We start from the raw sequence: 24,274 nt of genomic DNA on the forward strand, positions 1-24,274 counted from the left end.
AATGGACGTGTGACTGGAACCACCAGGTTCACCGAGTAGAGTGGGATACTGCAACTCAGCCATTGCCTGGAACAACAGAAGCTGGAGAAAAGATGTAGAGTGGACAATAAACAATCAAACTTTTATTATATAGTGACCCTGGCAGAAGTAGAGTAAAGGTTCCCAGTATGAAGCAGCTCTGTATGTCGTGTACTGCCAAGTGTTGGCTACATCAAAATCGGAACACTTGACTGACGGGGCCTTATCTAGGAGGCACTATCTGGTGAACAGCAGGAACTTCTTGTATCATGTTAGATAATTACTGACTGAAAAGGGAATATAGGTCTCATCTTTATTTTCACTTCCCTGCTATGATTATCCTTTATGGCCATGGATTGTTTTCCACTTAAATACAACTAATAAGCTTTATTTTATGATTGTTTCAGTTCTCCTTTAAAAAAATTGGGGGCCTCGGTCTAGATTAAGTCAAGGTCAAAGGTTTAACCATCATTTTTTTTCATGTTTTCACATGTTCCATGGCAAACGACAAGACTGGATCATGTATTACGGGACCGTCATGCAGACCAAATCACAAGGTTCATGATTAGCATCCAAAATTCCATGACAATCTACATACCTACTAAACTAGATTGTGGTCCTAATGATTACCTTTCTGAATGGTCACCTAGTCCTATATTACCTTTCATCTGTGATTAACTTCCTACGTAGATCACCTTTTCCGTCATTATCTTTATGGCCAGGTCCGGTATTCCATGATCGGCTGACTTGGTCTCATGTTTCTTGACAACGTTCCGGACTAAGTCATTCACCTGTTGGCTACTTTCTAATATATATACTTTTTATGTTGTATACCTCATCGCACCCTGAAGATATTATAGATAGCTATTATGCACTGCAGTGTAAATTTGATTTGTACCAATTTTTATTACATATTTCCCTTTTAAAGGTCAATTTTTTAAGGTGAAATGTTCAATATACAAAGGAGCGTACAGGGCCTCTGTACTAAGAAATATTGGTGTGCTTTAATAACTGTATATAATCTTCTCCATACCTATAATTGATTATGCCAACATTTGACCCTATATAGACAACCTGCATTCTCTTTCTTCTAAACTTTCAATAAACATCATGCATATAATAATAGCATGATGTCTGCTGCATAGGAATGTCATCAGATTATCAGACTTTATCTGCATGCATCCCTGAATCCGTTTGTTGCTTTGGTCACATGGATCCTGTAGGAAAACCCAGTCACATGACCCTAACATGGAAAGCTGCCTAGGAACATGATCTTGTGCACGAGCACAGTCTAGTTTATGTAATTCCTGTAGAGGGACTTGGAAGTAGACCTTAACCCTTTACAGATTCCAAAAAGCTGGTGTGCAGGTCCTGCCTGGTATATATGAAATAGGGGGGAAAAAAGTAGCTGCCGTACTGTGAGCAGGACTGCATGTAGGTCAGCGGTACAGCTGAAAAATACATTAAGAGGAGCATTGTTCCCAAAATTGTCCACTTCTAATTGTCTCACTGGATGCTGCACCGGTCATATAAGGCTACCTACCCCTGGTCAACAGAGGGGCAATTGAAAGAAGTCTCATAGAAGAATTACCCATTATTTCAGCCTCAGAAAACAGCTCTGGTCAGAAGAAGGTTTTGCCTAAAACCCTCTTAAAATTGTCTTTTTTGGCTTAATAGCGGGTATATTTATGGTTCTGAATGTTATTGCCTCTTAGAGACTTTCTCGCCATTTCAGACAGGTAATTCCAATTCGATTTCATATGCGTGTCTTCATCCTCTATGTCCACCTGGTGTTGTTAAATTCTTAGTTCCCCATCACCAGCAGGGTCAAGGTTGTGCTCTGTGCTGAGGACAGATGCTGAGGGGCCCTGGGAGATGCCAAATGGGGACACAACAGGAGAACGAGCTGCCAATGGAGACAGAGATGGGGAAAAGCTTGGCGGTATGATTGAAGATAGAGAAGCTTCATTAATAATGGGAGAACGGCGGAGGGAGGAGAAATTAGGGAAGGTTCTGGCCACAGCTGGTTTAGGAGGCACGGTCTTTGCACCTGGATGAGCCACAGATGTGATAAGAGGAGGTGGGTCAATGCGAGGTTGAGGAATGGCTTTGGGCTTTGGCTGGAAGGGTCTTCTTAGAGCAGACTCATCTTTGAGTCGAGCAATCTCCATGAAAACGCTGGCCAGCGGCTGAAATTGAGGACACCAGTTTAGCAAGTAATCCCAGTTGTAGCTGCCACGCAATTCCTCATCACTAGCCACAATGGCTGTCAGAGAACCCTCCACAGATGGCTTGCCATCTTCAGGGAACGTGTAGTCCTTATGGTGCGGCATATTAAGTCCACAGCCCACTCCCATGAAAGCACCTCCTCCCCCACCATCATCACGATACTGACTGGAAGACTTTTTGTTCTTGAACCACTGTCCGCTGTCCATAGAAGGGTCACAGGAAATATCAGACAGTTGATCAGCATCCTGTTGGATACCCGAATCAGGACCTCTTGCAGATATGTGCTCTTGCATAGAAGATGTAATGCTTGCCACACGTGGATACTCATTGATCATACGAATTTCATCATCTTCAGCAGCTTCAGCAGATCCACGTCCACTGGAATGCGAGGGGTCCAGAGACCCTCCTCTCGTGTAAGATCCATCTACAGTGGAAGAATCCATGGGGTAGCCCGGAAGAGTCTGGTGATAAATTCGATCCCCGCTGCTAAGTGCTGATTTATCGTGTCCCATCCTTTGCAAAGTTCCACCTTGTAAACTGTCCATTTGTGCGTCACCCTCTTGACCTTTCTTTTGGATTCCCCGAGACCTGCAGACTACTAGTATTATGGCTACTGCAGCCAGCACCACAACCACTGCCAATGAGGAAGCCACTGACACAATGAGGAGCAAATTCAGGTCAGGTGCCAGACCAAAAGATGTATGTGTAATGTCTACTGTAACCTGTGCTATGGCAACTCTAGAGGATGGCAAGGGACTGTGTGCATGAACATCTAAGGTCATTTCTCTAGTCTCTCTCTTAGAACGTCCAGAACGATGCCTTTGACTATCTACCTTTAAATAAATATGCCCAGTGGTCTCATTGATTCCAAAGTATGGTGATGGTTTAGAAAATGAGTAGAGAACTACCCCATCAGCACCTTCATCTTCATCTGTGGCCTGGACACGACCAATAGTTTGACCTTTGGCAGCTGCTTCTGGCACCTCAAAATTGAAATAGGGCGCTACAAATACAGGGTCGTACTCATCCTCCCCAGTCACTAGGACTTGTACAGTGACTGTAGCAGAAAAGTTGCCAGCGTCGATTGCTTTTATTATCATGCTGAAGGCTTTACTGCGTTCATAATCAAAACTCTGTCGGGAAAGTAGTTCCCCTGAAGTTCTGTTTACAGAGAAAACGTCTTTTCCAATCAGCATTCCGGGTTCTGCTGGTGGTAGTTCAATCACAGTGTACAGCAGCTGGCCAAATATTCCTGTGTCGAGATCGATGGCATGAATGATCGTGAGCAGAGTGTTTGCTGGTTGGTTTTCTCTAATGCTGGTTGTCAGTATCTGTACTGGGAAGTAAGGTTTGTTATCATTGATATCGCGGACTTCTACAGTTAGGGAAACAAGAGCAAAGTTGGCCAGTCCATTCTGGCCATCAAAAGCCAAGATCACAAGAGTGTGCATGGCCTGCCTTTCTCGGTCGAGTTGGCGGACTAGCTTTACTGCTCCAGTTGCCTCGTTGATCTGGAAAAGGTGGCTCTCATCACCGGATGTGATTCTGTAATGCACCATGCCATTGTCACCAGAATCTGAGTCCTGTGCCAAGACCCGAAGCACTTCAGAGCCAACAGGAGCCGCCTCACTGAGGAGAACACTATAATCCGGCCGTGGAAACACAGGAGGGTTGTCATTGACATCCAGTATGGTGATTAACACAGGAACAGAATAGCTACGTTGTGGGATGCCTCGGTCGGAGGCCCCTAGGGTCAAGTTATAGAAGTTAGTGGTCTCAAAGTCTAAAGCATCAGTTAGGATGATTGAGCCTATGTGCTGAAAATGTCCATTCCACAAACGTATTCCACTTTGCACCTGGAACACGTTGCCCACGTCACCGCTTATGATGGTGTAATCCAGTCCAGAATTTTCCAGACTTTGGTCAGCATCAGTGGCCTCAAGGATGAGAATCGTACTGCCCAGAGGAAGGTCCTCGGGCACAGATGTAGTGTACTGCTGCTGTGGGAAGACTGGAGAATGGTCATTCACATCCATCAAAATGATCTGCACAGTAACAATGGAAGCTAGACTTGGAGAGCCGTTATCTCGAGCTTCAACTATGACATCCACTAGCGGCCCCTGTGTTTCCAGCTCCATAGGCTGCGTTGTGAAAAGAGTCCCTGCAAAAAAAAAAGAAACCTGTGGTTACTCATGAGGAAAACTTTAGCAAATATGTGTGTACTGTACACGTTGTGTAACTCACACTATATAACTATAATTATACAGCATTTATAGAGCAACAACAGTTTGCGCAGCTCTTCACAATATAAGAAAGACATTACAATACAATTCAAGACAAATGGTTAGGAGTCCCCTAAATACCTGTCGGTCCTCTCTTTGCTGCTATAGCAGCTTCTAACCTTTTGGAAAAGCTCCACTAGAGACTGATGATCCTCCCTTTGCTGGTATAGCAGCTTCCACCTTTCTGGTAAGGCTACACTAGACGTTATTGGTCTTAATTTTACAGTGTCTACCTGGTGAGACTCTACTACAGGGGTAGCCAAACTCCGGCCCTCCAGCTGTGGTGAAACTACAAATCCCATGATGCATCTCTCTCCGGAAGTCATGTCTAAGGCCGTGAGAATCTTGCAATGCCTCATGGGATTTGTAGTTCCACCACAGCTGGAGGGCCGGAGTTTGGCTGCCCCTGCTCTACTAGATGCTAAGGGTGAGCAAAGGAAACAGCACAGTAGGTGCTGCCTGGTTTGCAGCTTGCTTTGCCTAACTGAAACTTCAGATTCAACTATCCAATAAGGTATAAGTCACTGGGATGAGCCATTCCCATGTGTGTGAAGTTCATCTTGAGCTATTGAGCTCTGTAAAAAGTGGGTTTTACAAGTGAGAGCCTGCAAAATGTAAAAAGGAGTCCTTAAAGGAGAACTATGGGGTCAGGGCTTTTCCCCATAGTTCTCCTTAGGGTAAGGGGAGGACACAAACTAGCGTCCTCCCGTCACCCTAAGCTCAGTATACTGCGAGCCACAGCTCCCTATATACTGAGACGCCGGAGCGGATCCCGACATCGATGTCGAGATCCGCCCAGCTGCGTGAGTGACAGCTGGCTCTGCCTATCTAGAGGCAGAGCCAGCTGTACCCTCCCCCGTCCGTTCCGTCAGTCAGCGCTGGCGGAGGGGGGAATCCAGCCCCTCCCCTGTGACGGCAGAGAGCCGTGACAGGATCGAGAGCTGAGTGAACGCCGGTATATGTTCGCTCACTTCCCGATCTACTGAGCCGACCTGTGACAGTCTCATTGTCACAGGTCGGCTAGAACTATGAGGTGAGTGAAAAGCACTCCCCTCATAGTTCTCCTTTAAGCAGTACATGCAGGCTGAAAAGGAGAATGTAAAAGTATAAAAAAATCCAAAATAATGAAAACCACTAAACATTCTCTATGAAGATAACCTGTCAATGCCGCTTCTCTCCTTCTATGATGCTATTTATGTGACTGCCACGCTGTTGCACTGGCACGACTTCCTTCTGAACTATTGATTAACAAGTATAGAGATAAAAAAAAATTTTAGTTGTCCAAGAGTTTAAAGTGAGCCTGTGTCTAGACTATGAACATGCAGTGAAAGGAATGTATAACAAGCCCACATTCATCCTGAGATTTTTTTCTTCCTTTCACCTCGACCAGGACATTGTACCTTCTTCTCTGTGCCCTGCTCCCTACATGCCATGGAGTTTTCCCTCCATTGTTTAGATTTGGTGCAAGGTGTTCAAGTTTATCTCTCAGCTACGACTTTTTTCAGACTGACTGACTCTTCTTTCGTCATTCCTGAGGGTCCCCATAAGGGACCTCCTGCTTCTCGTTTTACTATGTCTAGGTTGCCTTAGGTAACTCATCGTTCAAACCCATAGATTCCACCTTTTCCTGTCATGGTGGACTCTACACTAAAGTACCCCTTGGGCATTTCAGCATCAGGCATCTGTTTCCCAGATTGCTAGACTGCCAACTGGTTTTCTGTTCACACGTTCTCCAAGTACCAGGTGGATATTCAGTTGTCCCCTAATGCCAGCTTAGGACGGAAGGTCCTTCAGGCAGCTCTCTGATCTGTAAATAGCCCTCAATATTACCCTGGTCTTATGTGGAACTGTTAGCGCTTTGCTGCTGTGTTGCCCACCCCTCCGTTGTACTGCTTTGGGATACCCCAGTTGTCTCAGAATTCCTTCTGACACTGTTTCCCTGAATGAATAAATAAGAAAACAGGATTTTGACTTACCATAAAATAATTTTCACGGAGGCCATTAAAGGAGATCTATGGGATGAGTGATTTCCACTCACCTCATAGTTCTAGCCGACCTGTGACAATGAGACTGTCACAGGTCGGCTCAGTAGATCGGGAAGTGAGCGATCACATACCGGCGTTCGCTCACCTCTCGATCCTGTCACGGCTCTCTGCCCTGACGGGAGGGGCTGGATTCCCCCTTCCCCGGTCCGATCCTCCAGCGCTGACTGGCGGAATGGACGGGGGAGGGGGCGGGTACAGCTGGCTCTGCCTCTAGATAGGCAGAGCCAGCTGTCACTCACGCAGCTGGGCGGATCTCGACATCGTTGTCGGCGTCTCAGTAGCTCGCGGTATACTGAGCTTAGGGTAACGGTAGGACGCTAGTTTGTGTCCTCCCGTTACCCTAAGGAGAACTATGGGGAAAAGCCCTGACCCCATAGTTCTCCTTTTAAGGGACACAGGTTCCATCCCTCTTATTATCACTCCTACTACTGCTTTTGCATTAAATTGAAGCAATATGGGAGTAGGAGGGGTTATAACTGGACCGCTAACAGCATTTTATTTGTCCAATTCTCTTGAAGGCACTAGTTTAACCCACTTGCCTCGTATTCCTTCTGACCCTGTGTCCCTTAATGAAGTCCAAGAAAATTGGACTTTTCTAATTCATCCTTTCCCCTCATCAACATGCTAATTACATTTTAAATAAAACCTTTCTATTTTCATTACATCCCTGATTACAGAGCCAATCATGTCATCACTGGCTCTATGTGCTTCACTCTGTAATCCAGGCAGATAATAGCTGGCAGCAGGGTGGTGTACATGGCTTCCTGAAAACATCGCAGCACCCTGCCTCAGTACACCTCAGAGTAAGTAATTTCAATGCAGGAGAGGAGCCGGTACAACCGTGCAAGACTGAAGGAGAGGCTTTTACTGCTTGTTAAGAATGTGTAAATAATTTGATGTCCATAGTCTGGGAATGCTTTAATTTACTACTTGCTTACTCCATGTGTGTGAGTCAGAGGAATAAAAGTCAGACACAGCCAAGCAACTAGACTATTTCACCGATGATAATGGTACCTAAATTATGCCTTTCTGCTGTTTTTACTGTTAAATTATTATTGTGTCACCAACAATCAACCGCAGGGACTCTGGTAACTGCTGGTAACCAGTCCGCTCCCGGTTACCCGCACACAAAAAAAGAGGGTGAATCTCCCCAGCATGGACACAGACTGTAAAAGAAAACACCTGAGAGGGGGTCTAATCCTTCCATATATTTAAGTCCAACTCTGGGCACAATCAGCTTACTGGATAGTAGAAGATTGCATTTCCTCTAAAGCCACCTGCCTTAAAAGAGAACTATGGGGTAACCTTTTTATCCCATAGTTCTCTTAGGGGTCACGGGAGGACAAATAACATCCTCCCGTGACCCAAAGCTCATTATATGCTGAGAGCGCCACAGCCGGGATGGATCCCAACAATACTGTCGAGATCCACCCAGCTGACTGATTGACAGCGGGCTCTGCCTATCTAGAGGCAGAGCCAGCTGTGCCCAGTGAGCAAGCGACGCTATGTGTTCGCTCACTTCCTGATTCATTGTCACACGTCGGCTCTAACTATGAGGTGAGTGAAAATCACTCACCTCATAGTTCTCCTTTTAATGTACCCTTCATTATTCACCCCGCAAATGTTCTTCTTTACTCATTGAGTAATGTGAGGTTAAGGGAGCGTGCATACCGAGGACACAGTGAGAGTAGGGGAGTGGACACATTGAAAAGATAGTTAGGATGGCAGAGCGTGTGCACTATGGACACATTGAGGTTAGGGGAGCATGTGCACTGAGGACACAGTATGGGTAAGGGAGCGTGCACACTAAGGACACAGTGAGGATAGGGTAGCATGTGCACTGGGGACACAGTGGGGGTAGGGAAGTGTGCATACCGAGACACAGTAAGAGTAGGAGAGTGCACACACTAAGGACACAATGAGGGTAGGGGAGGACACAGGAGGAGCAGGGGAGGAGTGTGCCGCTTAGGGGATAGCTGTGTCAGTGTACGCATGCAAGAAGTGTGAACACAAGGGGGGCTCCATAGGTCCCTGCAAGGGGAAGGAGCCACCCTAAAATAGAGAAGGTGTGGTCGGCACTCAAAGGAAAACTTTTTAAGTTAAAAAAATCAGCACACACTGTGAGTTTTTACATCTGCTACAGATATTGCTAAAAATATATACACTGAGTGGCCGGATTATTATATACACCGAGTGGCCGGATTATTATATACACCGAGTGGCCGGATTATTATATACACCGAGTGGCCAGATTATTATATACACTGAGTGGCCGGATTATTATATACACCGAGTGGCCAGATTATTATATACACTGAGTGGCCGGATTATTATATACACCAGACCATTATAAATAGGGAAGCGGGTTGGCTACCACGACAGTAGAAGTGATTGGGAAGATACGGGGAAACAACGCGATGTAACAGCCTTTGAACGCGGGATGATTGTTGGCGCTCGAAGCCATGGAGCGAGTATCAGCAAAACAGCAGAATTCGTTAAATGTTCAAGAGCAGCTCATTGTTAAAGTGTTTAAAGACCGGACTGTCAGCCGAAAATCTGGGTCTGAACGTGCGAATTGTGGCCGTCAGCGACTAGTCAATGTTAGGGCAGAACGGAGAGTGACAAGACTGGTACAAGACAACAGAAGGGCAACAGTGCCGTGTCAGATTCCTCGCATCACCTCTCATCATCTCGTGGAGTCACCAGGCGGCCCAACGTAGTACTGATGGGGTGGTCATAATAATCTGGCCACTCAGTGTATATTATCCTTTATATCACATAAAACCTTCTCATCATGCAACGTTGACAGTACTCTTTCAGTACTCTTACCATTCTCAGGATGGATGTAGAAAGCTCCACTTCCTGCTGACAGCACTGTGTAGGTGACTCTGCTGTTCTCTCCCGAGTCTCGATCTGTGGCCGAGATGGTGATGAGAGGAGTCCAGGCCTTCGCATGTTCCATGATGGTCACCTAATGTACAAGGTACACGCAGTTATTACAACAGCAATGGCCAAATATCACCACTAGAGGGAGCACTTTACCACCACACTGAAGAGCCAGGAACAACTGCCCAGAGCGACATGCAGTATGTGTACTTATTGGCACAATGTGCTTCTCATTTCTGTTGAGGAATGAATTGAGGGATCTTCCTGCAAAACAAGCATTCCCGCTGAACAGTGAACTCTCATTTTGACTCAATGAGCTGCCTTAGAGGCAGCCACGTGAGACCTGAATTAGAGGCAGCCTTGTAAAGCCTGAGACAGCCCTGTGGGGCCTAAGCCTATGTTCACACCATGTCCGGAGCAGATCTGCAAACGCAGTGCATTTTTGCAGCGATTTTGCTGCGCTCCAGTGCTGGGGGGGGGGGCTTAAAATGGGCCTACAGGTGCAGTCCAGTGCTTTTTATGGTGCAGTCCATGCGTTTTTGATGTGTTTACATGAGTTCCAGACCAGAGAAAACGAGATAAGCTTTTTTTTCTGGTCAGGAAAGGACTGCGTTGGTGTGAACAGAGCCCAGAGATACCCTAAGGATACATTGGGATGCTTTTTTGATCCGGGAACAAACTTTTGTGGTCTGCACATGGTACGGACATGGTTTGAACAAGTCCTTAATCAAAGGCAGCCTTGTGGGACCTAAATCAAAGATAGCCTTGTGGGCTGACTGTTCAGGGAAGACCATTAACCAGCCTGGTTAACCATCACCGAAATGTGGTGAGGAAAGTCTCAGCAGTGCCCAGATGTATCCCCTGCACTCCTTACAGCCTTTAGGACAATACAGTAAATGGTGGTGCTTGCAGTGATGATCACGGATGGCGCCGTGCAATACTAAGTCTTGATGCTCCGTGAATGGACCGCAGACCTTCCACATTTTTGATGCAAATGAAGATCGCCAGCACTCAATGAATACTTGTCAATTCTTGTTTGTATTTATTTGAAAAGGTGCATCACCTGCAAAAACCAACGTTTTAGAGTCTATACAAGGTCCCTTCATCAGGGTGTCACTATGTCACCCTGATGAAGGGACCTTGGGTGGCCCCCGAAACGTTCTTTTTTTGCACGTGACGCACCTTTTCAAATAAATACAAACAAGAATTTACAAGTATTCATTGAGTGCTGGCGATCTTCCTTTGCATCAAAAATGTGGCAGGTCTGCGGTCCATTCACGGAGCATACTCAGGTCATAGATTTTGTGACATTTACCTGATACAGGCTCTGGCGGAACTCCGGGGCGTTATCATTGACATCCTGCAGCAGGAGGCGGAGGTCCGCTCGGCTCTGGTGTTTCCCATCGGAAGTTTGAATAGTTAAGGTGTAAGACGTCCTCTCCTCATAGTCCAGAGGTTCTGTCAGCCATATCTGGCCACCGTAGCGGAAGATGCTGAAGGCTCCCCCAGGAATCCCATCCACGGACAGCACGTACCATAACGGGGGCCCCGAGTCCACGTCATTCGCTGTCACTTGAGCTACCTCAGAGCCAATCACAGCATCTGGAATGGAGAACAAGATGGAAAAACACGATAAGCTGCGAGATATTTCTGAATAAGGCAATACTGCACAGCTTTACCTGTGATAAGGTGTGCATTCCTGTTCAGCCGGCCTACCAGTGTTCCCCGAATACCTGCCGCTGTGTACAGCCAGCACTGGTGACACTTATTCACTAATGCAATGTTGAAGCTTTCCATGTCACCTGCCTGCTCACCGGAATGATTCAACATCGTCACGCTACTGGTGTCCTTCCTGTGGTCTTGCCCCTTGTGCAAGGTACTACACCACTAGCCCAGCTCTCAGCCCCTGAAACATGTTAGATTGACAGCTCTGTGCAGTGCAACAGTGCCTCACTGGCACACAGAGGAGAACCTTCCACTCTCAGCCCCATTTCAACTGGACTTCGAGGTCTTTAAATACATGTCTGTAGCTCCACGTTTATCGAATATATAAAGCCAAAAACATTTTTTTAAAATAGTTTTGATTAGTAGTAGCTTTGCTGTTTGTGTGCTGTTGTGGATAGTCTCCTATAGTGTCCTGGAGACTTTCTTAGACAGCTGTCCCCAGAGCAGATGTCCCTTCTGGAATATTTCTTCTCTATTCTTGTTCTGGTGACAAATGTGACATATTTCCTATCACATTCCGTCCCGGAGACAATGGTCACCAGGACATATACTGGGAGTGAGCCTCTCCAGTAAGCTGACTTACTGACCCTGGGTATTGTTTACCATTCACACATCAAATAATTTTTGGCATTGTGCCGTTTCAATGAAGAAGTACAAATCTTTAAGGCTATAGGTTCACACCTGGGCAATCCGTGACCTCGCGGCAATCATGCAGCAAATCGCCCACCACTGCCAATCGCACTGGCGATGCCATTATTTTCTAATGGCACCCCAGTCACGCCGGCAGATCGTGCAGTTTCCCACTGCGATACCGCCTGTGGGCTAGAAAAGCCGCGTGTCGCAAAAAAAGGTTGCAACCCTATTGAAATCAATGGGGCTGCATGGCAATCGCTGTGGGCAATTGCACGATCGCGCAGTCCCGGGATCACTCGTATCTGAACCGAGCCTTAAAGGAGAACTATGACATGAGTGATTTCCACTCACGTCATAGTTCTAAGCCGACCTGTGACAATAAGACAACTGTCTTTACAGAGGAGGAACATATAAGAACCACTATTCTAATGACCAAAAAAAGTATTTTAAATACCTTATAGTATCAAACAGGTATATAAACTCACGAGTTAGTATACAAACTTGTACAGAGGAGATATGGCCAAGGAACAGGGTATTAACCCCATATCAAAGAACCTTGCCATAGAAGCAAGACAAAGAACAAGTCAGAAAAGAAAGAAGAGGAGAAGCAAGATTGAGAAGAGTGGGAAAGTAGAACAGCAGAAAGAGATACCAGGCATCTTCCTAGGCATTGTGCCTTTTCTGATTACTATTTATCAATAACACCTAAGCCCTGTGTCCCCTTTTCAAGGGGTACCCCGTTTATATTGAATGCAGCCATTGTGCCCTATCTCAATCTGAATGCAGGAGAATCTTACCGCACTCCTTACTGGTATGTCCCCTGCGGTGGGTGCTGTAGTGACTGCGGATGGCGCCGCTACAGATTCAAAGTAGTAAAATATGTAACCAGCACACCGTGGTTAAAAAGAAGTGATCTTTTTATTGATGCACACACATTACAGAGCAATGTGACAAGATGTGCGTGCATCAATAAAACGATCACTGCTTGAAGATTTACCCATGGTGTGCTGGTGACATACTTTACCACGTCAATCTCAATCTGATTGACCTACCGATAAACTAAATACAACACCTCTTGTCTTTTTTTTGTTTAGCTATTAAAACCTGACAGAGGTTTTAACACTTGCACATTTTTTTTAAAGTTTTGTCTTTAGATATACTTCCACTGTGAATACATGTTAATAGGGTTGTTTAGTACTAGGATTAATAGTCAGACTATAACAATCGTTTTCTAGTATTTATAGTGCTGCTAAGTATAGGGGAATACCCAATACTTTATACCCATTTGGGTTGTACCCAACTTCCTAGTATCTATAGGGTTGAGTATTCAGGAGTATATCCTATTGCTATTGGCAAGACTGTGTTAATGGATAAAGAGCACTGCCATTCAAATGTACAATTCTTCTTTGTTAGAGTGCCCTTTGTCTCTATATTTTATGGTTCTTCAATCACAAGTCTGTGATTCTGTCCTGTTTGAAACTTTAAGCATTTCTATTTGCGATTTTGAAGATCCTTTATTACCTTGGTTCTCACATGGTGGGTCTTGACCCAAAAGTGGGTTGCGACCCCGTGTTCAGTGGGTCCCTGCATGCCTTCCACTTTTCTAGGTGAGAGGCTCCTCTGCCTCCCCATAGTGCATCACCATCAGTTCTCACACCATGCAGCAATTCAAAAAATGCTGCCCGGTTCCGAGTCTCAGTTCGAGGTGAGGTGGGCTGGGGGTATGGCTGCTAGGCCTGCTCCATCCATACATGCATTGCCTACAGCTCCCTCGTGTGTCCTGTAGAAGTGCGTGGACCGGAGTGACATCACATTCTGGCTCCCGGCACCTCTACAGGGCACGCAAGGGAGCTGTACCAGCAATGCACATATGGTTGGAGCTCCGTCACAGCACAACAGCCCACTCTGGACCCCAAGCTGAGGACCCACCCCAATTCTCGTAAGGTAAGAAGACTGGGTGGATGTAAAAAAAAAAATTGTTTTTGGGATGCGTAAGTAAGTGTTAGAATGTCTGTGAGTGTGTGAGATTGTGTCAGTGTTTTTTGAGCGCCCATTCACACTAGTACAGTGGGTTAATCACACAGTACTGTGTGATTAACACACTATCACGCAATCGCACCTACCATGCTTTCTGGTGTGAGAGGTGCATTGCCATTCATTTGAATGGCACCCCAAACGTATCTCCCACCCATAGTTCTATTGCCCATATCATAAGAATCATCATCTGGTGTAGAAGTACCTCTGACCTCCTTCTAGCTGCATTAAGCTGTTTTTGTATTCCTGAAAACCAGTTCTGACATAAACACATGCCATGTATTCTGGCCAGCGCATGACAATATTGTTCTGGTGTTGATGAGATGACATTAAGAGATTGGTAGACCTACCTTCAGGAACACTCAGTTCCATCTGAACAGGGATGGTAGGACTGTTATCATTTACATCCATTACCACCAGAGTGAGGGTAGCCGACCCGGTCAGTGGAGGAGACCCCCGATCCGTTGCGGTCACCAGCAACCTGAAATACACCATGAAAATGTTGGCTGATTGAACATCCTGTAATACATGACACCCTAAGAACAGGAGCCACAAGAAACTCAGTGCCATTGACATACAACACATCCTTCTGAACATTAAAAGAAAGACAACCTTGTATTCCAAAACTATAAAGTGGTAGTAGAAACAAATCCTGAGAAACATGCAGGAATTGTAGGACATTCAGTGTTAATGGAGAGGTAGTCAACATATAGGCAGAGTAGGAGTCTAAGATGAGTGAAAAAATGAAACCAGACGATGGAAGAAAAGAGACAGAAAGCAGCGTTAAGACCTTACTCACCGTGCCTCAGACCAGATCTCCCGGTCTAAAATGGCAGCTGTTGTAATGACACCTGACTGGGCATCAATACGAAACAGATCCCTCATGGGCTGCGATGGCTCAAAAGCGTAAATGATCTGACCGTTCATGCCTTGGTCTGGATCTTCAGCGAGAACCTGGAGGACAGAAGAATGCTCTTATCACTTGTGTAAAATCTGACCGTCACCTTATTCTGGCCTCCAGAGCCTTGGTCTCCAACTGGCCCTTGGACAATCAACATCTGCCTTGAGACACGTCATGGCAATGGAACTGAGGTTAATGTGCTACCCGTGTATATATAACATTGCCAAGGTATGACACATACTAGAGCTGTGCTTCTTGGATGAGTGGTAAAACATCTTCAATATAACAGACAAGTCTAGTTGAATGTGAATAACATCTACTAAGTATAACGTGAAGTGGAGAAAGGAGAACCTTCATAGACATATTTAGGAGAATTAAAATAAAAGTTGCTATTTGTCAATTTAAAGATTAGTTTTGTAATCACTAGATGTCACCATCCAACTAGGACTAGAGCTTCCCCTGGAAGATTCCACAACGGGGATAACTCAGAGGCACTTCCTTGTTAATAAGCTTTGCCAAGGGGAGAGGAGAGGTCACAAAATATCTGTGTATTAAGCGGTTGGCTTTTTTTTCCCGGTTGTGAAGTTACCTGTATGATGCGGCTCCCATCTGCTTGAGCCTCCCAGATATGGACTGTGTATTGTGGGAGCTGAAAGCGTGGAGCGTTGTCATTGGCATCCTGCAGCAGGACGTTGACAGTAGTAAAAGCATAATATTGGGCCGTCTCTGCCTGAATCACCAACTTGTGCCGTGGGATGGATTCGTAGTCCAACAGTGCCGGCTGCAGGACTGTAATCTGGCCTGTGGAGGAACGCAGAGTTAGTTCTATATTGGCCAGCTGATGGATGTTGGGATGTTAAAGTGTATGTATGAGCAACAATCCCCCCCAAAAGAAGTATTTCTTATCCAATGAGGGACACAGGATGTCTTTTACTGTCAGGTCATACTACCACCTACAGGATGACTGGACACTGTTAAACAAAACATCAGTACGCCAGCCCAGGTTAATCTATTATTCAACATGCCTCAGTTTTTGCTAGTGTCCTAAGAGGATGGATGGGTTTTCTTCAGCTCTGTCTGCTGTTTCATTCTCTTTCTCCTCTGTTGGTCGAGTCGGCAGGTTTTCAGTGTCACATGTGACAGGTTCCCCTAACATGCAGGGGATTGAATGCACCCAAGGCACCACAGTGCTCCACAGAGCATATACTGTTCATCGTCATTTTTTAAAGAAGGGTCATGTACTTCTTTTCATCCATCGTGGTGCATAGTTAACACAGCGCATGTTAATGTGTTCCATTATTGGACTGCAGCGGAACATTTAAGGGCCCGTTCACACTATGCGTGTTAATTCTGCACTTGATCAATGCCATTCACCGCATGTGCACACTAAGTAGTTTTCTATCAGTCCTGTTCACACTGCTGCCTTCAGGTGGGTTGCAGTGCAGAGAAATGCAGACATGTTTTGACCAGTCACCATCCATTTTCAGTGCATAGGAAAGAATGAAATGTCACTTTGACATTTCAATAAATAAAAAAAAAGTCATTGTGATTCACTGAGAGTGAACTAAAGCTTTCCTATAAGCAAACAGAATGTTCATTCTAGGTGGACTACATGGGTTTTCATTCTAGGTTAGTATTCGGTGTGGAAGCTGAAGGGAGTGTTGCTTTCCTATGGGTTTTATCAGTGTGGTGGGTACCTGTGTTTGGGTTGATGTTAAAGGCTCCGTGTTCATTCCCACTAATGAAGCTGTAGGTGATCTTTCCAGAAGAGCCTCCGTTGTGTGTAGCTCTCACCGTTCCAACCACAGAGCCTGCAGAGGAAAAGAAACAAACAGGCGATGCAACTGCTCTTTATAAAAGTAGCTAAAAACCCTTTCTAACATACGTAAGCTTTAACATGTTAATGTAAACACAATATTCAGGACCTAGGTCCAGCATGGCCTCACTCTCACCTAGTTGGCTGATTTCTGAAAAGCTGATGTCGGTGGAATCTCTCGGGAAACGAGGTCCTCTGGCTGCTTCCTCCCGTAAATGTATGACCAGTACAGCTGTGGTGGAAAGCGGAGGTGCCCCCAGATCTGAGGCTTGTACAAAGACTGTGCGTTCTTTTGGACTCATTGCCTCCAATGGCTCCAGCAGACGGACCTCCCCGGTGTAAGGGTCTACTGAAAACCCACCTTTTGTTGACTGTGGAGCCAACCTGTATAGGATGGAAGCGTTGGCACCTGCGTCCTTGTCTTCTGCTCTTAATGCAGTCATTGTCCGCTTGATTGGAGTGTTACGGGACAGATTAAGAAGGAACGGGCTACGCTGAAATGCCGGGGCATTGTCATTCACATCTCGTACTATGACTGTCACAGATGCCTCTGCGCTACGTGGCCCTGAGGGGTCTGAATCCATTACCCAAGCTATGAATGTGTAAGTAGCTCGGCGCTCACGGTCAAGTTGAACTGCGGTGGTGATCTGTCCAGTTAGTGGATCGATATGGAAGGCTCCCTGAGTACCATTAGACAGATGGAATGTTGTTTGACCATTAGGGCCATGGTCGGAGTCAACGGCTGTCAACTTCAGAACTAAACTGCCCACGGGGGCATCTTCTGAGATCTCCGCGTTGTAAGAGGCCGCTGAGAAGGTGGGGGCATTGTCATTAAGATCCAGGACAGTCACAGTGACAACAGCGGTGGCAGTGAGGGCTGGATTGCCGCCATCTTTGGCTATTACCGTCAGTCGGTAATCTGCTCCAGATTCTCGGTCCAAAGCTCGTGATGTAGAAAGGGCTCCAGATGTAGAATCTAAAGTGAAGTCGCTGGATGGATCTCCATCTGATAAGAAGAGAAACACTTATTATGGCATTATATATTAGATGGAGAATAGAATTATTATTATACAGAATTCATAAAGCGCCCAACAGTTTGCGCAGCGCTTTACAATATAAGGAAGACATTACAATCACAATACAATTCAAGACAAGATGGTAAGGGCTTACAATCTAACAGAATGACATATTGTATGCCTCAGTCCTCCAACACACCACAGATTATACAATGTGACTCTACGGTGCACCAGCTCTACATCATAGCTCTACCTTGGCGATCTGTGAAAATGTCAGGAAAGTGACTCACCAATAAGCCGGTACTGTAGTTGCCCATTGCTGCCGGCATCAAGGTCCCAGGCACGGAGTATGCACAGGGTTGCGGGATCCTGATTTTCAGGCACTTCCAAGAACACATTGTCGTTCTCGAATTTAGGAGCATTGTCATTCTGATCATCTATGGTGATATGCACCCTGGCCTCTGACACCCGTGGTGGGGAACCTCCATCCCTAGCATAGACTGTAACACAAGGAGTGAAACATTGTTAGCAGTTATACAGAGGAGGACCATGAGAGGCATGGAGGTGGGGGGGGGGGGGGGGGGGTCATGTTGGGGGACTGATCATTCACCTGTTAGTTTGTACACGTCCTTCATCTCTCGATCAAATGGCCGCTTGGTAGTCAGAACTCCAGTTTCTGGATCAAGAGAGAATTCGTCCCCAGTCACTCCTCCATATGTGATCTGTCCACCAAGACCTAGGGGCACAAAAGGCATGTGAAGAAGGTATTACCACCTGAGTTAAGATCACAGGATTTTGTTTAGTAAATCATACATGTCCCCCAGGGCAGTACCCGGATCCTCATACATGTCCCCCAGGGCAGTACCCAGATCCCCATACATGCCCCCCAGGGCAGTACCCGGATCCCCATACATGCCCCCCAGGGCAGTACCCGGATCCCCATACATGTCCCCCAGGGCAGTACCCGGATCCCCATACACCTTTTATGGCCAATAACTTGCATATAAGCCTTGAAAATGGGGACATTTGATTTTCTGAGTTCTGGTCCCATAGACTTGCATTGAGATTGAAGTTCGAGTTAGAACTTTTTCCATGTTCTAAAGTTTGATCTCGAACCGAACTCAGGTGTGTTCGGCCCATCACTATTCGGGAGCTCCCGAATGCCATTCGGGTCTGGGAGCCTCAGCTTTAGTAATATATGTTTATGGCTCCCAGACCTGAATGGCATTCAGGAGCTCCCGATTGCAATTTGGAAATTCGGATCCCGAATGCCATTCATAGTTACATAGTATTTGAGGTTGAATAAAGACATATGTCCATCAAGTCCAACCCATTGTGTGTGTGTGTGGGTGTAAAGATCCTCACGTCATCTCGTTTTTAGGAGTACCTGTACCCCTGTATATTACCGTTTCTCAGGAAATCGTCCAAAAGCCTCTTGAATGATTCCAGACTATTAGCTGAAATCACTGCTTGTGGCAACGAGTTCCAGACCCTAACCGCGCGAACTGAGAAGAATCCCCTTCGCCCCTTGTGTTTGAATTTTTTTTCTACCAGTTTTAGGTGGTGTCCTCTAGTACGAATATGCGTTCGTAAACTTATCCAAAACTAATGAAAATTCGGATTTCGTCCAAATCTGAAACTCAAACCGAATTGAATTTCGGATCCGAATACCGAAATAGCAAAATATCCGAACCGAATGTTTCTGCAGCTTACATGTCTACTAAGCATGAGCCATGCTAAGGTTGTAGATTGTTGGTTAGTGAGGTGTTGCACAACTGGAGACCGGTTCTATTATTCTCAACAGCCGCCCAGAGCTGCATTGATACGCAGTGTAGGAAGATAAGAGTAATGTGAATGAATGGCGCCATTCACAAATTTAACAGCTTCACGTTTTTATACGTTTACCAGCATTGTACTTAGAAGCTAGAATCTTTGTTCTTTCTTTAATGTTTATAGAAAACACGTTAACTAGTGTCAGCTGATGTAAATGTATTTGTGGATGGATGCTAGTAAACAAATATTAAAGGATCAGTCCACCCAAAGGCGATATATTTTAATCATAGGCAGAGCTGACTCCGCATTGGACCCCCGGATTCTCTTAGATGTTTCCACCTAGGAATTCTGTGTGTTCCTGGCCATCTTTGTATGTCCTCCAATTTTGTATCTTTCAACTTTCCAACTTTCCAACTTTGTATCTTCCTCCAATGTGCTTCAAAATGCCATGGAATATTACAAGTGTGAAAATGAAGCAAACCCATCCTCAAAATGCACTACCCATTCTTCTATCACAGTTCCCTTCACTCACCGAGATCTCTGTCCACAGCCCGCAATCTCAGCACACTTTTGCCGGCCGATTGGTTTTCTAATATGTTCCCTTCGTATTGTGTTTTCTCAAAGGTGGGCGTTTCATCATTTACATCGAGGATGGAGATGGAAAGCGTCTGTGTGCTGGACAGACGAGGCGAGCCATGGTCTGATGCCACCAAAGTCAGGTTATATCCGGGAGTTTCCTCACGATCTAGGGCTCTCACCACAGACAGGGCTCCTAATCAGAAAGACATCAACAGTATGAACAATTAATAGGACTTCCGCGAGACAGTCAGTGGTTGTCAAGCGCAGCAAAACCCGTGATGATGAGCAGCCTTTCATAACCAGGGTGCTGCAGAACCTGAGGTTGCTAAAGGGTTCCTTGAGTACTGAGCATTGGCGAATTGATCTCCCACTAACCCTGAACACCAACGCAAGGGGCAATTTTCCACAGACCACCAAGGGGTCCCTTTTACACTGGCCGTTAATGTAAGGGGACACAACACAATTTTTTTCATTTTTAGATTATTACTGAACATTTTGTTTTATAAAGCAGGGGGTGATAAAAGGCTGGTGGAGAACCACAAACTAATATAAGTACTCGCATATCAGGAAAATACTACCAGTTATTCAAGGAACATTGAAGTGTATGCATAGCCAAAACGTTTGAGTAATTTTGCTGCAGGTGTCACATGGGGGAGATTTCCCTCCATGTCCTGTCCTGGATATGCATCAGGAAACATAGGAAAATCTCCACCAAAGCGAGGAGAATTCACAAAACAAACTGTCTCCATACAAAACCTTGCCATAAAGAACACCAAGTAACCGGAGTGATGGAGAACACATAGACATCAACTCTTAAAGGAGAACTATGGGGGTCAGTGTTTTTCCCCATAGTTCTCCTTAGGGTAACGGGAGGACACAAACTAGCGTCCTCCTGTTACCCTAAGCTCAGTATACCGCGAGCTACAGCTCCCTATATACTGAGACGCCGCAGCCGGAGCGGATCCCGACTTAGACGACGGGATCCGCCCAGCTGCGTGAGTGACAGCTGGCTCTGTCTATCTAGAGGCAGAGCCAGCTGTACCCGCCCCCTCCCCCGTCCGTTCCGCCAGTCAGCGCTGGCAGATCGGAGCGGGGAGTGGGGAATCCAGCCCCTCCCCCTGTGACGGCAGAGAGCCGTGACAGGATCAGCGTACCCGGTATGTGTTCGCTCACCTCCCGATCTACTGAGCCGACCTGTGACAGTCTCATTGTCACAGGTCGGCTAGAACTATGAGGTGAGTGAAAAGCACTCACCTCATAGTTCTCCTTTAAGCAGGACCACTATTTTATCCCTAAAACATGTCAATTTTTACTTTAAAATAGAACCGTGGCCGGGCTATGGATCGTAAAATATTTGCATATTCTAAACCAGCAGTAAAGAAGTTATCACTGATCTCTGTAGCAGCCGGCAGTGTGGAGTTAAAGCGGACCTTTACACTCAAAGATCAAATTCTACCAAAGCATCCATCTATGTATGATGATTAATAATAACATAGGCTTGTCAGGTGTAAAATTCTGTGATTATGAAATACTTACACTTGCAGAACATTCACTTCCTGCTTTCAAAGGGCAAATTACTTCAGTTTGGCAAAGCAATGCACACTGGGATTGCCTTGTCACCTGCAGAGCATTGCTGGGAAATGTCATCTGTAATCTCACAAGATCTCAGGGAAAGGCATTTTCCTCTCCTGGGATGATGTGCATGGTCACATGTCCTAGTCACATGTCTAATCCTGGAAGTAATAGGAGAGCTAGTATAGTGCCCTTAGTAAACACGCCCACTGTCAGAAGACTTGGGAAGAAAAGAGAAATCAGGAATGCAAAGAATACAAAGCCGGCAATTATCTAGAAGTATGGTGTTTGCAGATTGTAATTAATAAACATTTCTAAAGGTGTGTTTGTTGTTATTTTAAAGATATGGGTAAAGGCTTTAACTCGGACTTAAAGTCTACAGTGGAAGGTACTTTCAATTTGGTTTCAGCTGCTCAGCTCACCCTAATCCATCTCCTAGCAGTGACTTGGTAGCCTGTTAGCCTTCGAATCTTTAGTGTAAACACAAAGAAGGAGGAAAGCAGAGTGCTGAGATCAGACTTGAAAGTCTTCACTGATTCTCTTGTAAACTTTGAAGATGGATTGTTCCACAGTACCTGCTGCTACAGAGGTCAGGGAGGGCTTTGTTCATTTACATTTGCCTAGGGATATGTTACCTGTGTTTGGATGTATCTGGAAACGACCATCCTCATTTCCTCCGGCTATCTGATAACCAACTCTCCCATTCTCTCCTAGGTCTGGATCTTGTGCCACCAGGAAAAGAGCTGTGGATCCAACAGGCAGGTCCTCAGATAACCACATTGTAGCTGGTGTGATGAACCGTGGAGTGTGGTCATTGCGGTCACTGAGAAAAATTCTGGCGGTTACGGAAGTTGACCGACGCTGACTGGCATTCAGTGCCCGATCCGTGGCTTCCACCATGAGTAGGTAAGAAGACACTTTTTCACGATCTAATGGCTTTGCTACACTCAATATCCCGGTCTCTGCATCCAGTCGAAAAGTAGATTCAGCAGCTTCTGGCTCCTGCCGCAGCAAGGAATACCGCACCTGGCTGTTGGGGCCTGGACCATCACGGTCTATAGCTTGGAAGGTAAAAATAGAGGAACCAACCTGGGCATCCTCTGGAATCACCAATGTCAGTGGATCCTCTGGAAACATTGGTGAGTGATCGTTTTTGTCTTGGACTTCAATCTCTATTTGCACTACCCTTGGGGGCAGATACACAGCAGAAACTTCATGGGCTTCCTCAATGCTCACTCGGAGGCTGTGAAGGGGCTGAGACTCAAAGTCCAGTTCTTTTACCAGAAATATGTTGCCAGTACGACCGTCCACCATGAAGTTGCCATGTTGGTCATCCAATAAAGTGTAAATTGCAGAACCGTGGGGAGTTTTAGGGGAAACAGCACCCAGGAGAGACCCAGGCGGTAGTCCTTCCATTGGTGTAAGGAGTAGTACACTGGGGTTGGGTTTTGTAGGGTATCGATTAGTTGGCACCACCTAAAAATGTAAATGTAACTACAGTCAGCGATTATGAATGTAAGCTTGCAAGCAGTTAGATATTCATCAGTGGGTTCAGTACCTGAATACGGACAGTGGCCTCTGAGCTTTTAGCTGGAGATCCAGAGTCTCTAGCCTGGACAGTCATTGTGTAGTGGGATCGCTCTGAGTGGTGTAAAACTGTTGCTGTACGTAGTTCTCCCGTGTGCGAGTGAAGAGTGAACCGCTCTGCCCATGGACCTGGGTAGCACAAAATAAGTAAATTAAACAAGGGGGTAAATAAATATATAGGAGACCCGGGCTGTGAGAGTTGGGGTCATGTAAGCAGACCTGTAACATTTCAGAGAATCGTATATACTTATCTATAGTAGTGCTCATGTGTCCTTGGTCAGTAGTAATAAAGTGGGAGTAATAAAAGACCTCCTCCCCAACAGGCATTGATGTCAATGGAAGTTAATAAAAGACAACCCACCCAAGCAACTGATGTCAGACAGAATAATAAAAGATCCCCCCCCCATCAGGCATTCATGTCAATGGGTCAGTGAGATCATAAACCCCCACGGCGTTGGTGTTCAGAAGTAACTTATCTCCCTGTAGGCATTATGTCCTGTGATATTCTTCTTTGTGACCTCATAAACAGGAGTATGCAGGAACCACTGGGGAGGAGATCACACTCAGTAATGCCTGTAATAGATTGCCAATGCCTGCCATCTGCTCCCACTCTGATCAGCAGTTCACCTGTCATGCAATGGGAAAGACCTGCAGGCAGACCTTCTTATTGTGGGGGCTGGTCTACAGCAACCAGCGGGCCGTAGTGTTAATTCCTATATACTGTATATTAATAGCCAGTTATAGTGTCTTATGTTATGGTCACAGAGGACAGAAATCCTGATCTCTAGCATGGACTTGCGGGGACTTGGGGTAGAACTGCAGCATTATTAAAGAAAACAACAAAATAAGTCCATGTAAAAACTTCATTTTTTAAGAACTAACATTTTTTTACGAGTAATAAAATAGTTTAAACAGAAAACTACCATCAGATCGCCCAAGTCAGTTATCTTTTGGGTGGATGGATTATCCACTGGCTTGTTATATTTCTGAAAAAAATATATATCAAAGCGCTAAAGGTATAACTGATATGAAACTTAGTACGACCAAGTGATATAGTGAAATTAGGGTTTAGGCGGTCTAGCCCTAAACCAAGTGATATGTCTTACATAGGATCATAAAATAAAAAATAAAATTAATAGTACAATTGTGCTGTGGAAAAACAGAAAATGATTGGGACA

The 24,274-nt window shown here is 45.6% G+C and overlaps 1 protein-coding gene across 1 annotated transcript in view; it reads right to left on the reverse strand.

Moving 5' to 3' along the window:
• Nucleotides 1-1,658: 1,658 nt before the first annotated feature.
• Nucleotides 1,659-24,274, reverse strand: part of DCHS1 (dachsous cadherin-related 1) — a 36,442-nt gene continuing 13,826 nt past the window's right edge. Inside the window, exons 8-20 of the mRNA XM_018573922.1 lie at nt 23,068-23,225; nt 22,145-22,985; nt 19,891-20,130; nt 18,196-18,321; nt 17,876-18,085; nt 16,706-17,575; nt 16,451-16,564; nt 15,343-15,554; nt 14,652-14,806; nt 14,203-14,333; nt 10,776-11,062; nt 9,404-9,545; nt 1,659-4,408 (exon numbers count right to left, since the gene is read on the reverse strand). Coding sequence (XP_018429424.1) covers nt 1,815-4,408; nt 9,404-9,545; nt 10,776-11,062; nt 14,203-14,333; nt 14,652-14,806; nt 15,343-15,554; nt 16,451-16,564; nt 16,706-17,575; nt 17,876-18,085; nt 18,196-18,321; nt 19,891-20,130; nt 22,145-22,985; nt 23,068-23,225 — 6,080 coding nt within the window. The 3' untranslated portion in view covers nt 1,659-1,814. The remainder of the gene's footprint in view (nt 4,409-9,403; nt 9,546-10,775; nt 11,063-14,202; nt 14,334-14,651; nt 14,807-15,342; nt 15,555-16,450; nt 16,565-16,705; nt 17,576-17,875; nt 18,086-18,195; nt 18,322-19,890; nt 20,131-22,144; nt 22,986-23,067; nt 23,226-24,274) is intronic.

This window comes from Nanorana parkeri, unplaced genomic scaffold, assembly GCF_000935625.1.
Source record: "Nanorana parkeri isolate BGI_ZX_2015 unplaced genomic scaffold, ASM93562v1 scaffold2617, whole genome shotgun sequence".
Classification (NCBI taxonomy): domain Eukaryota; kingdom Metazoa; phylum Chordata; class Amphibia; order Anura; family Dicroglossidae; genus Nanorana; species Nanorana parkeri.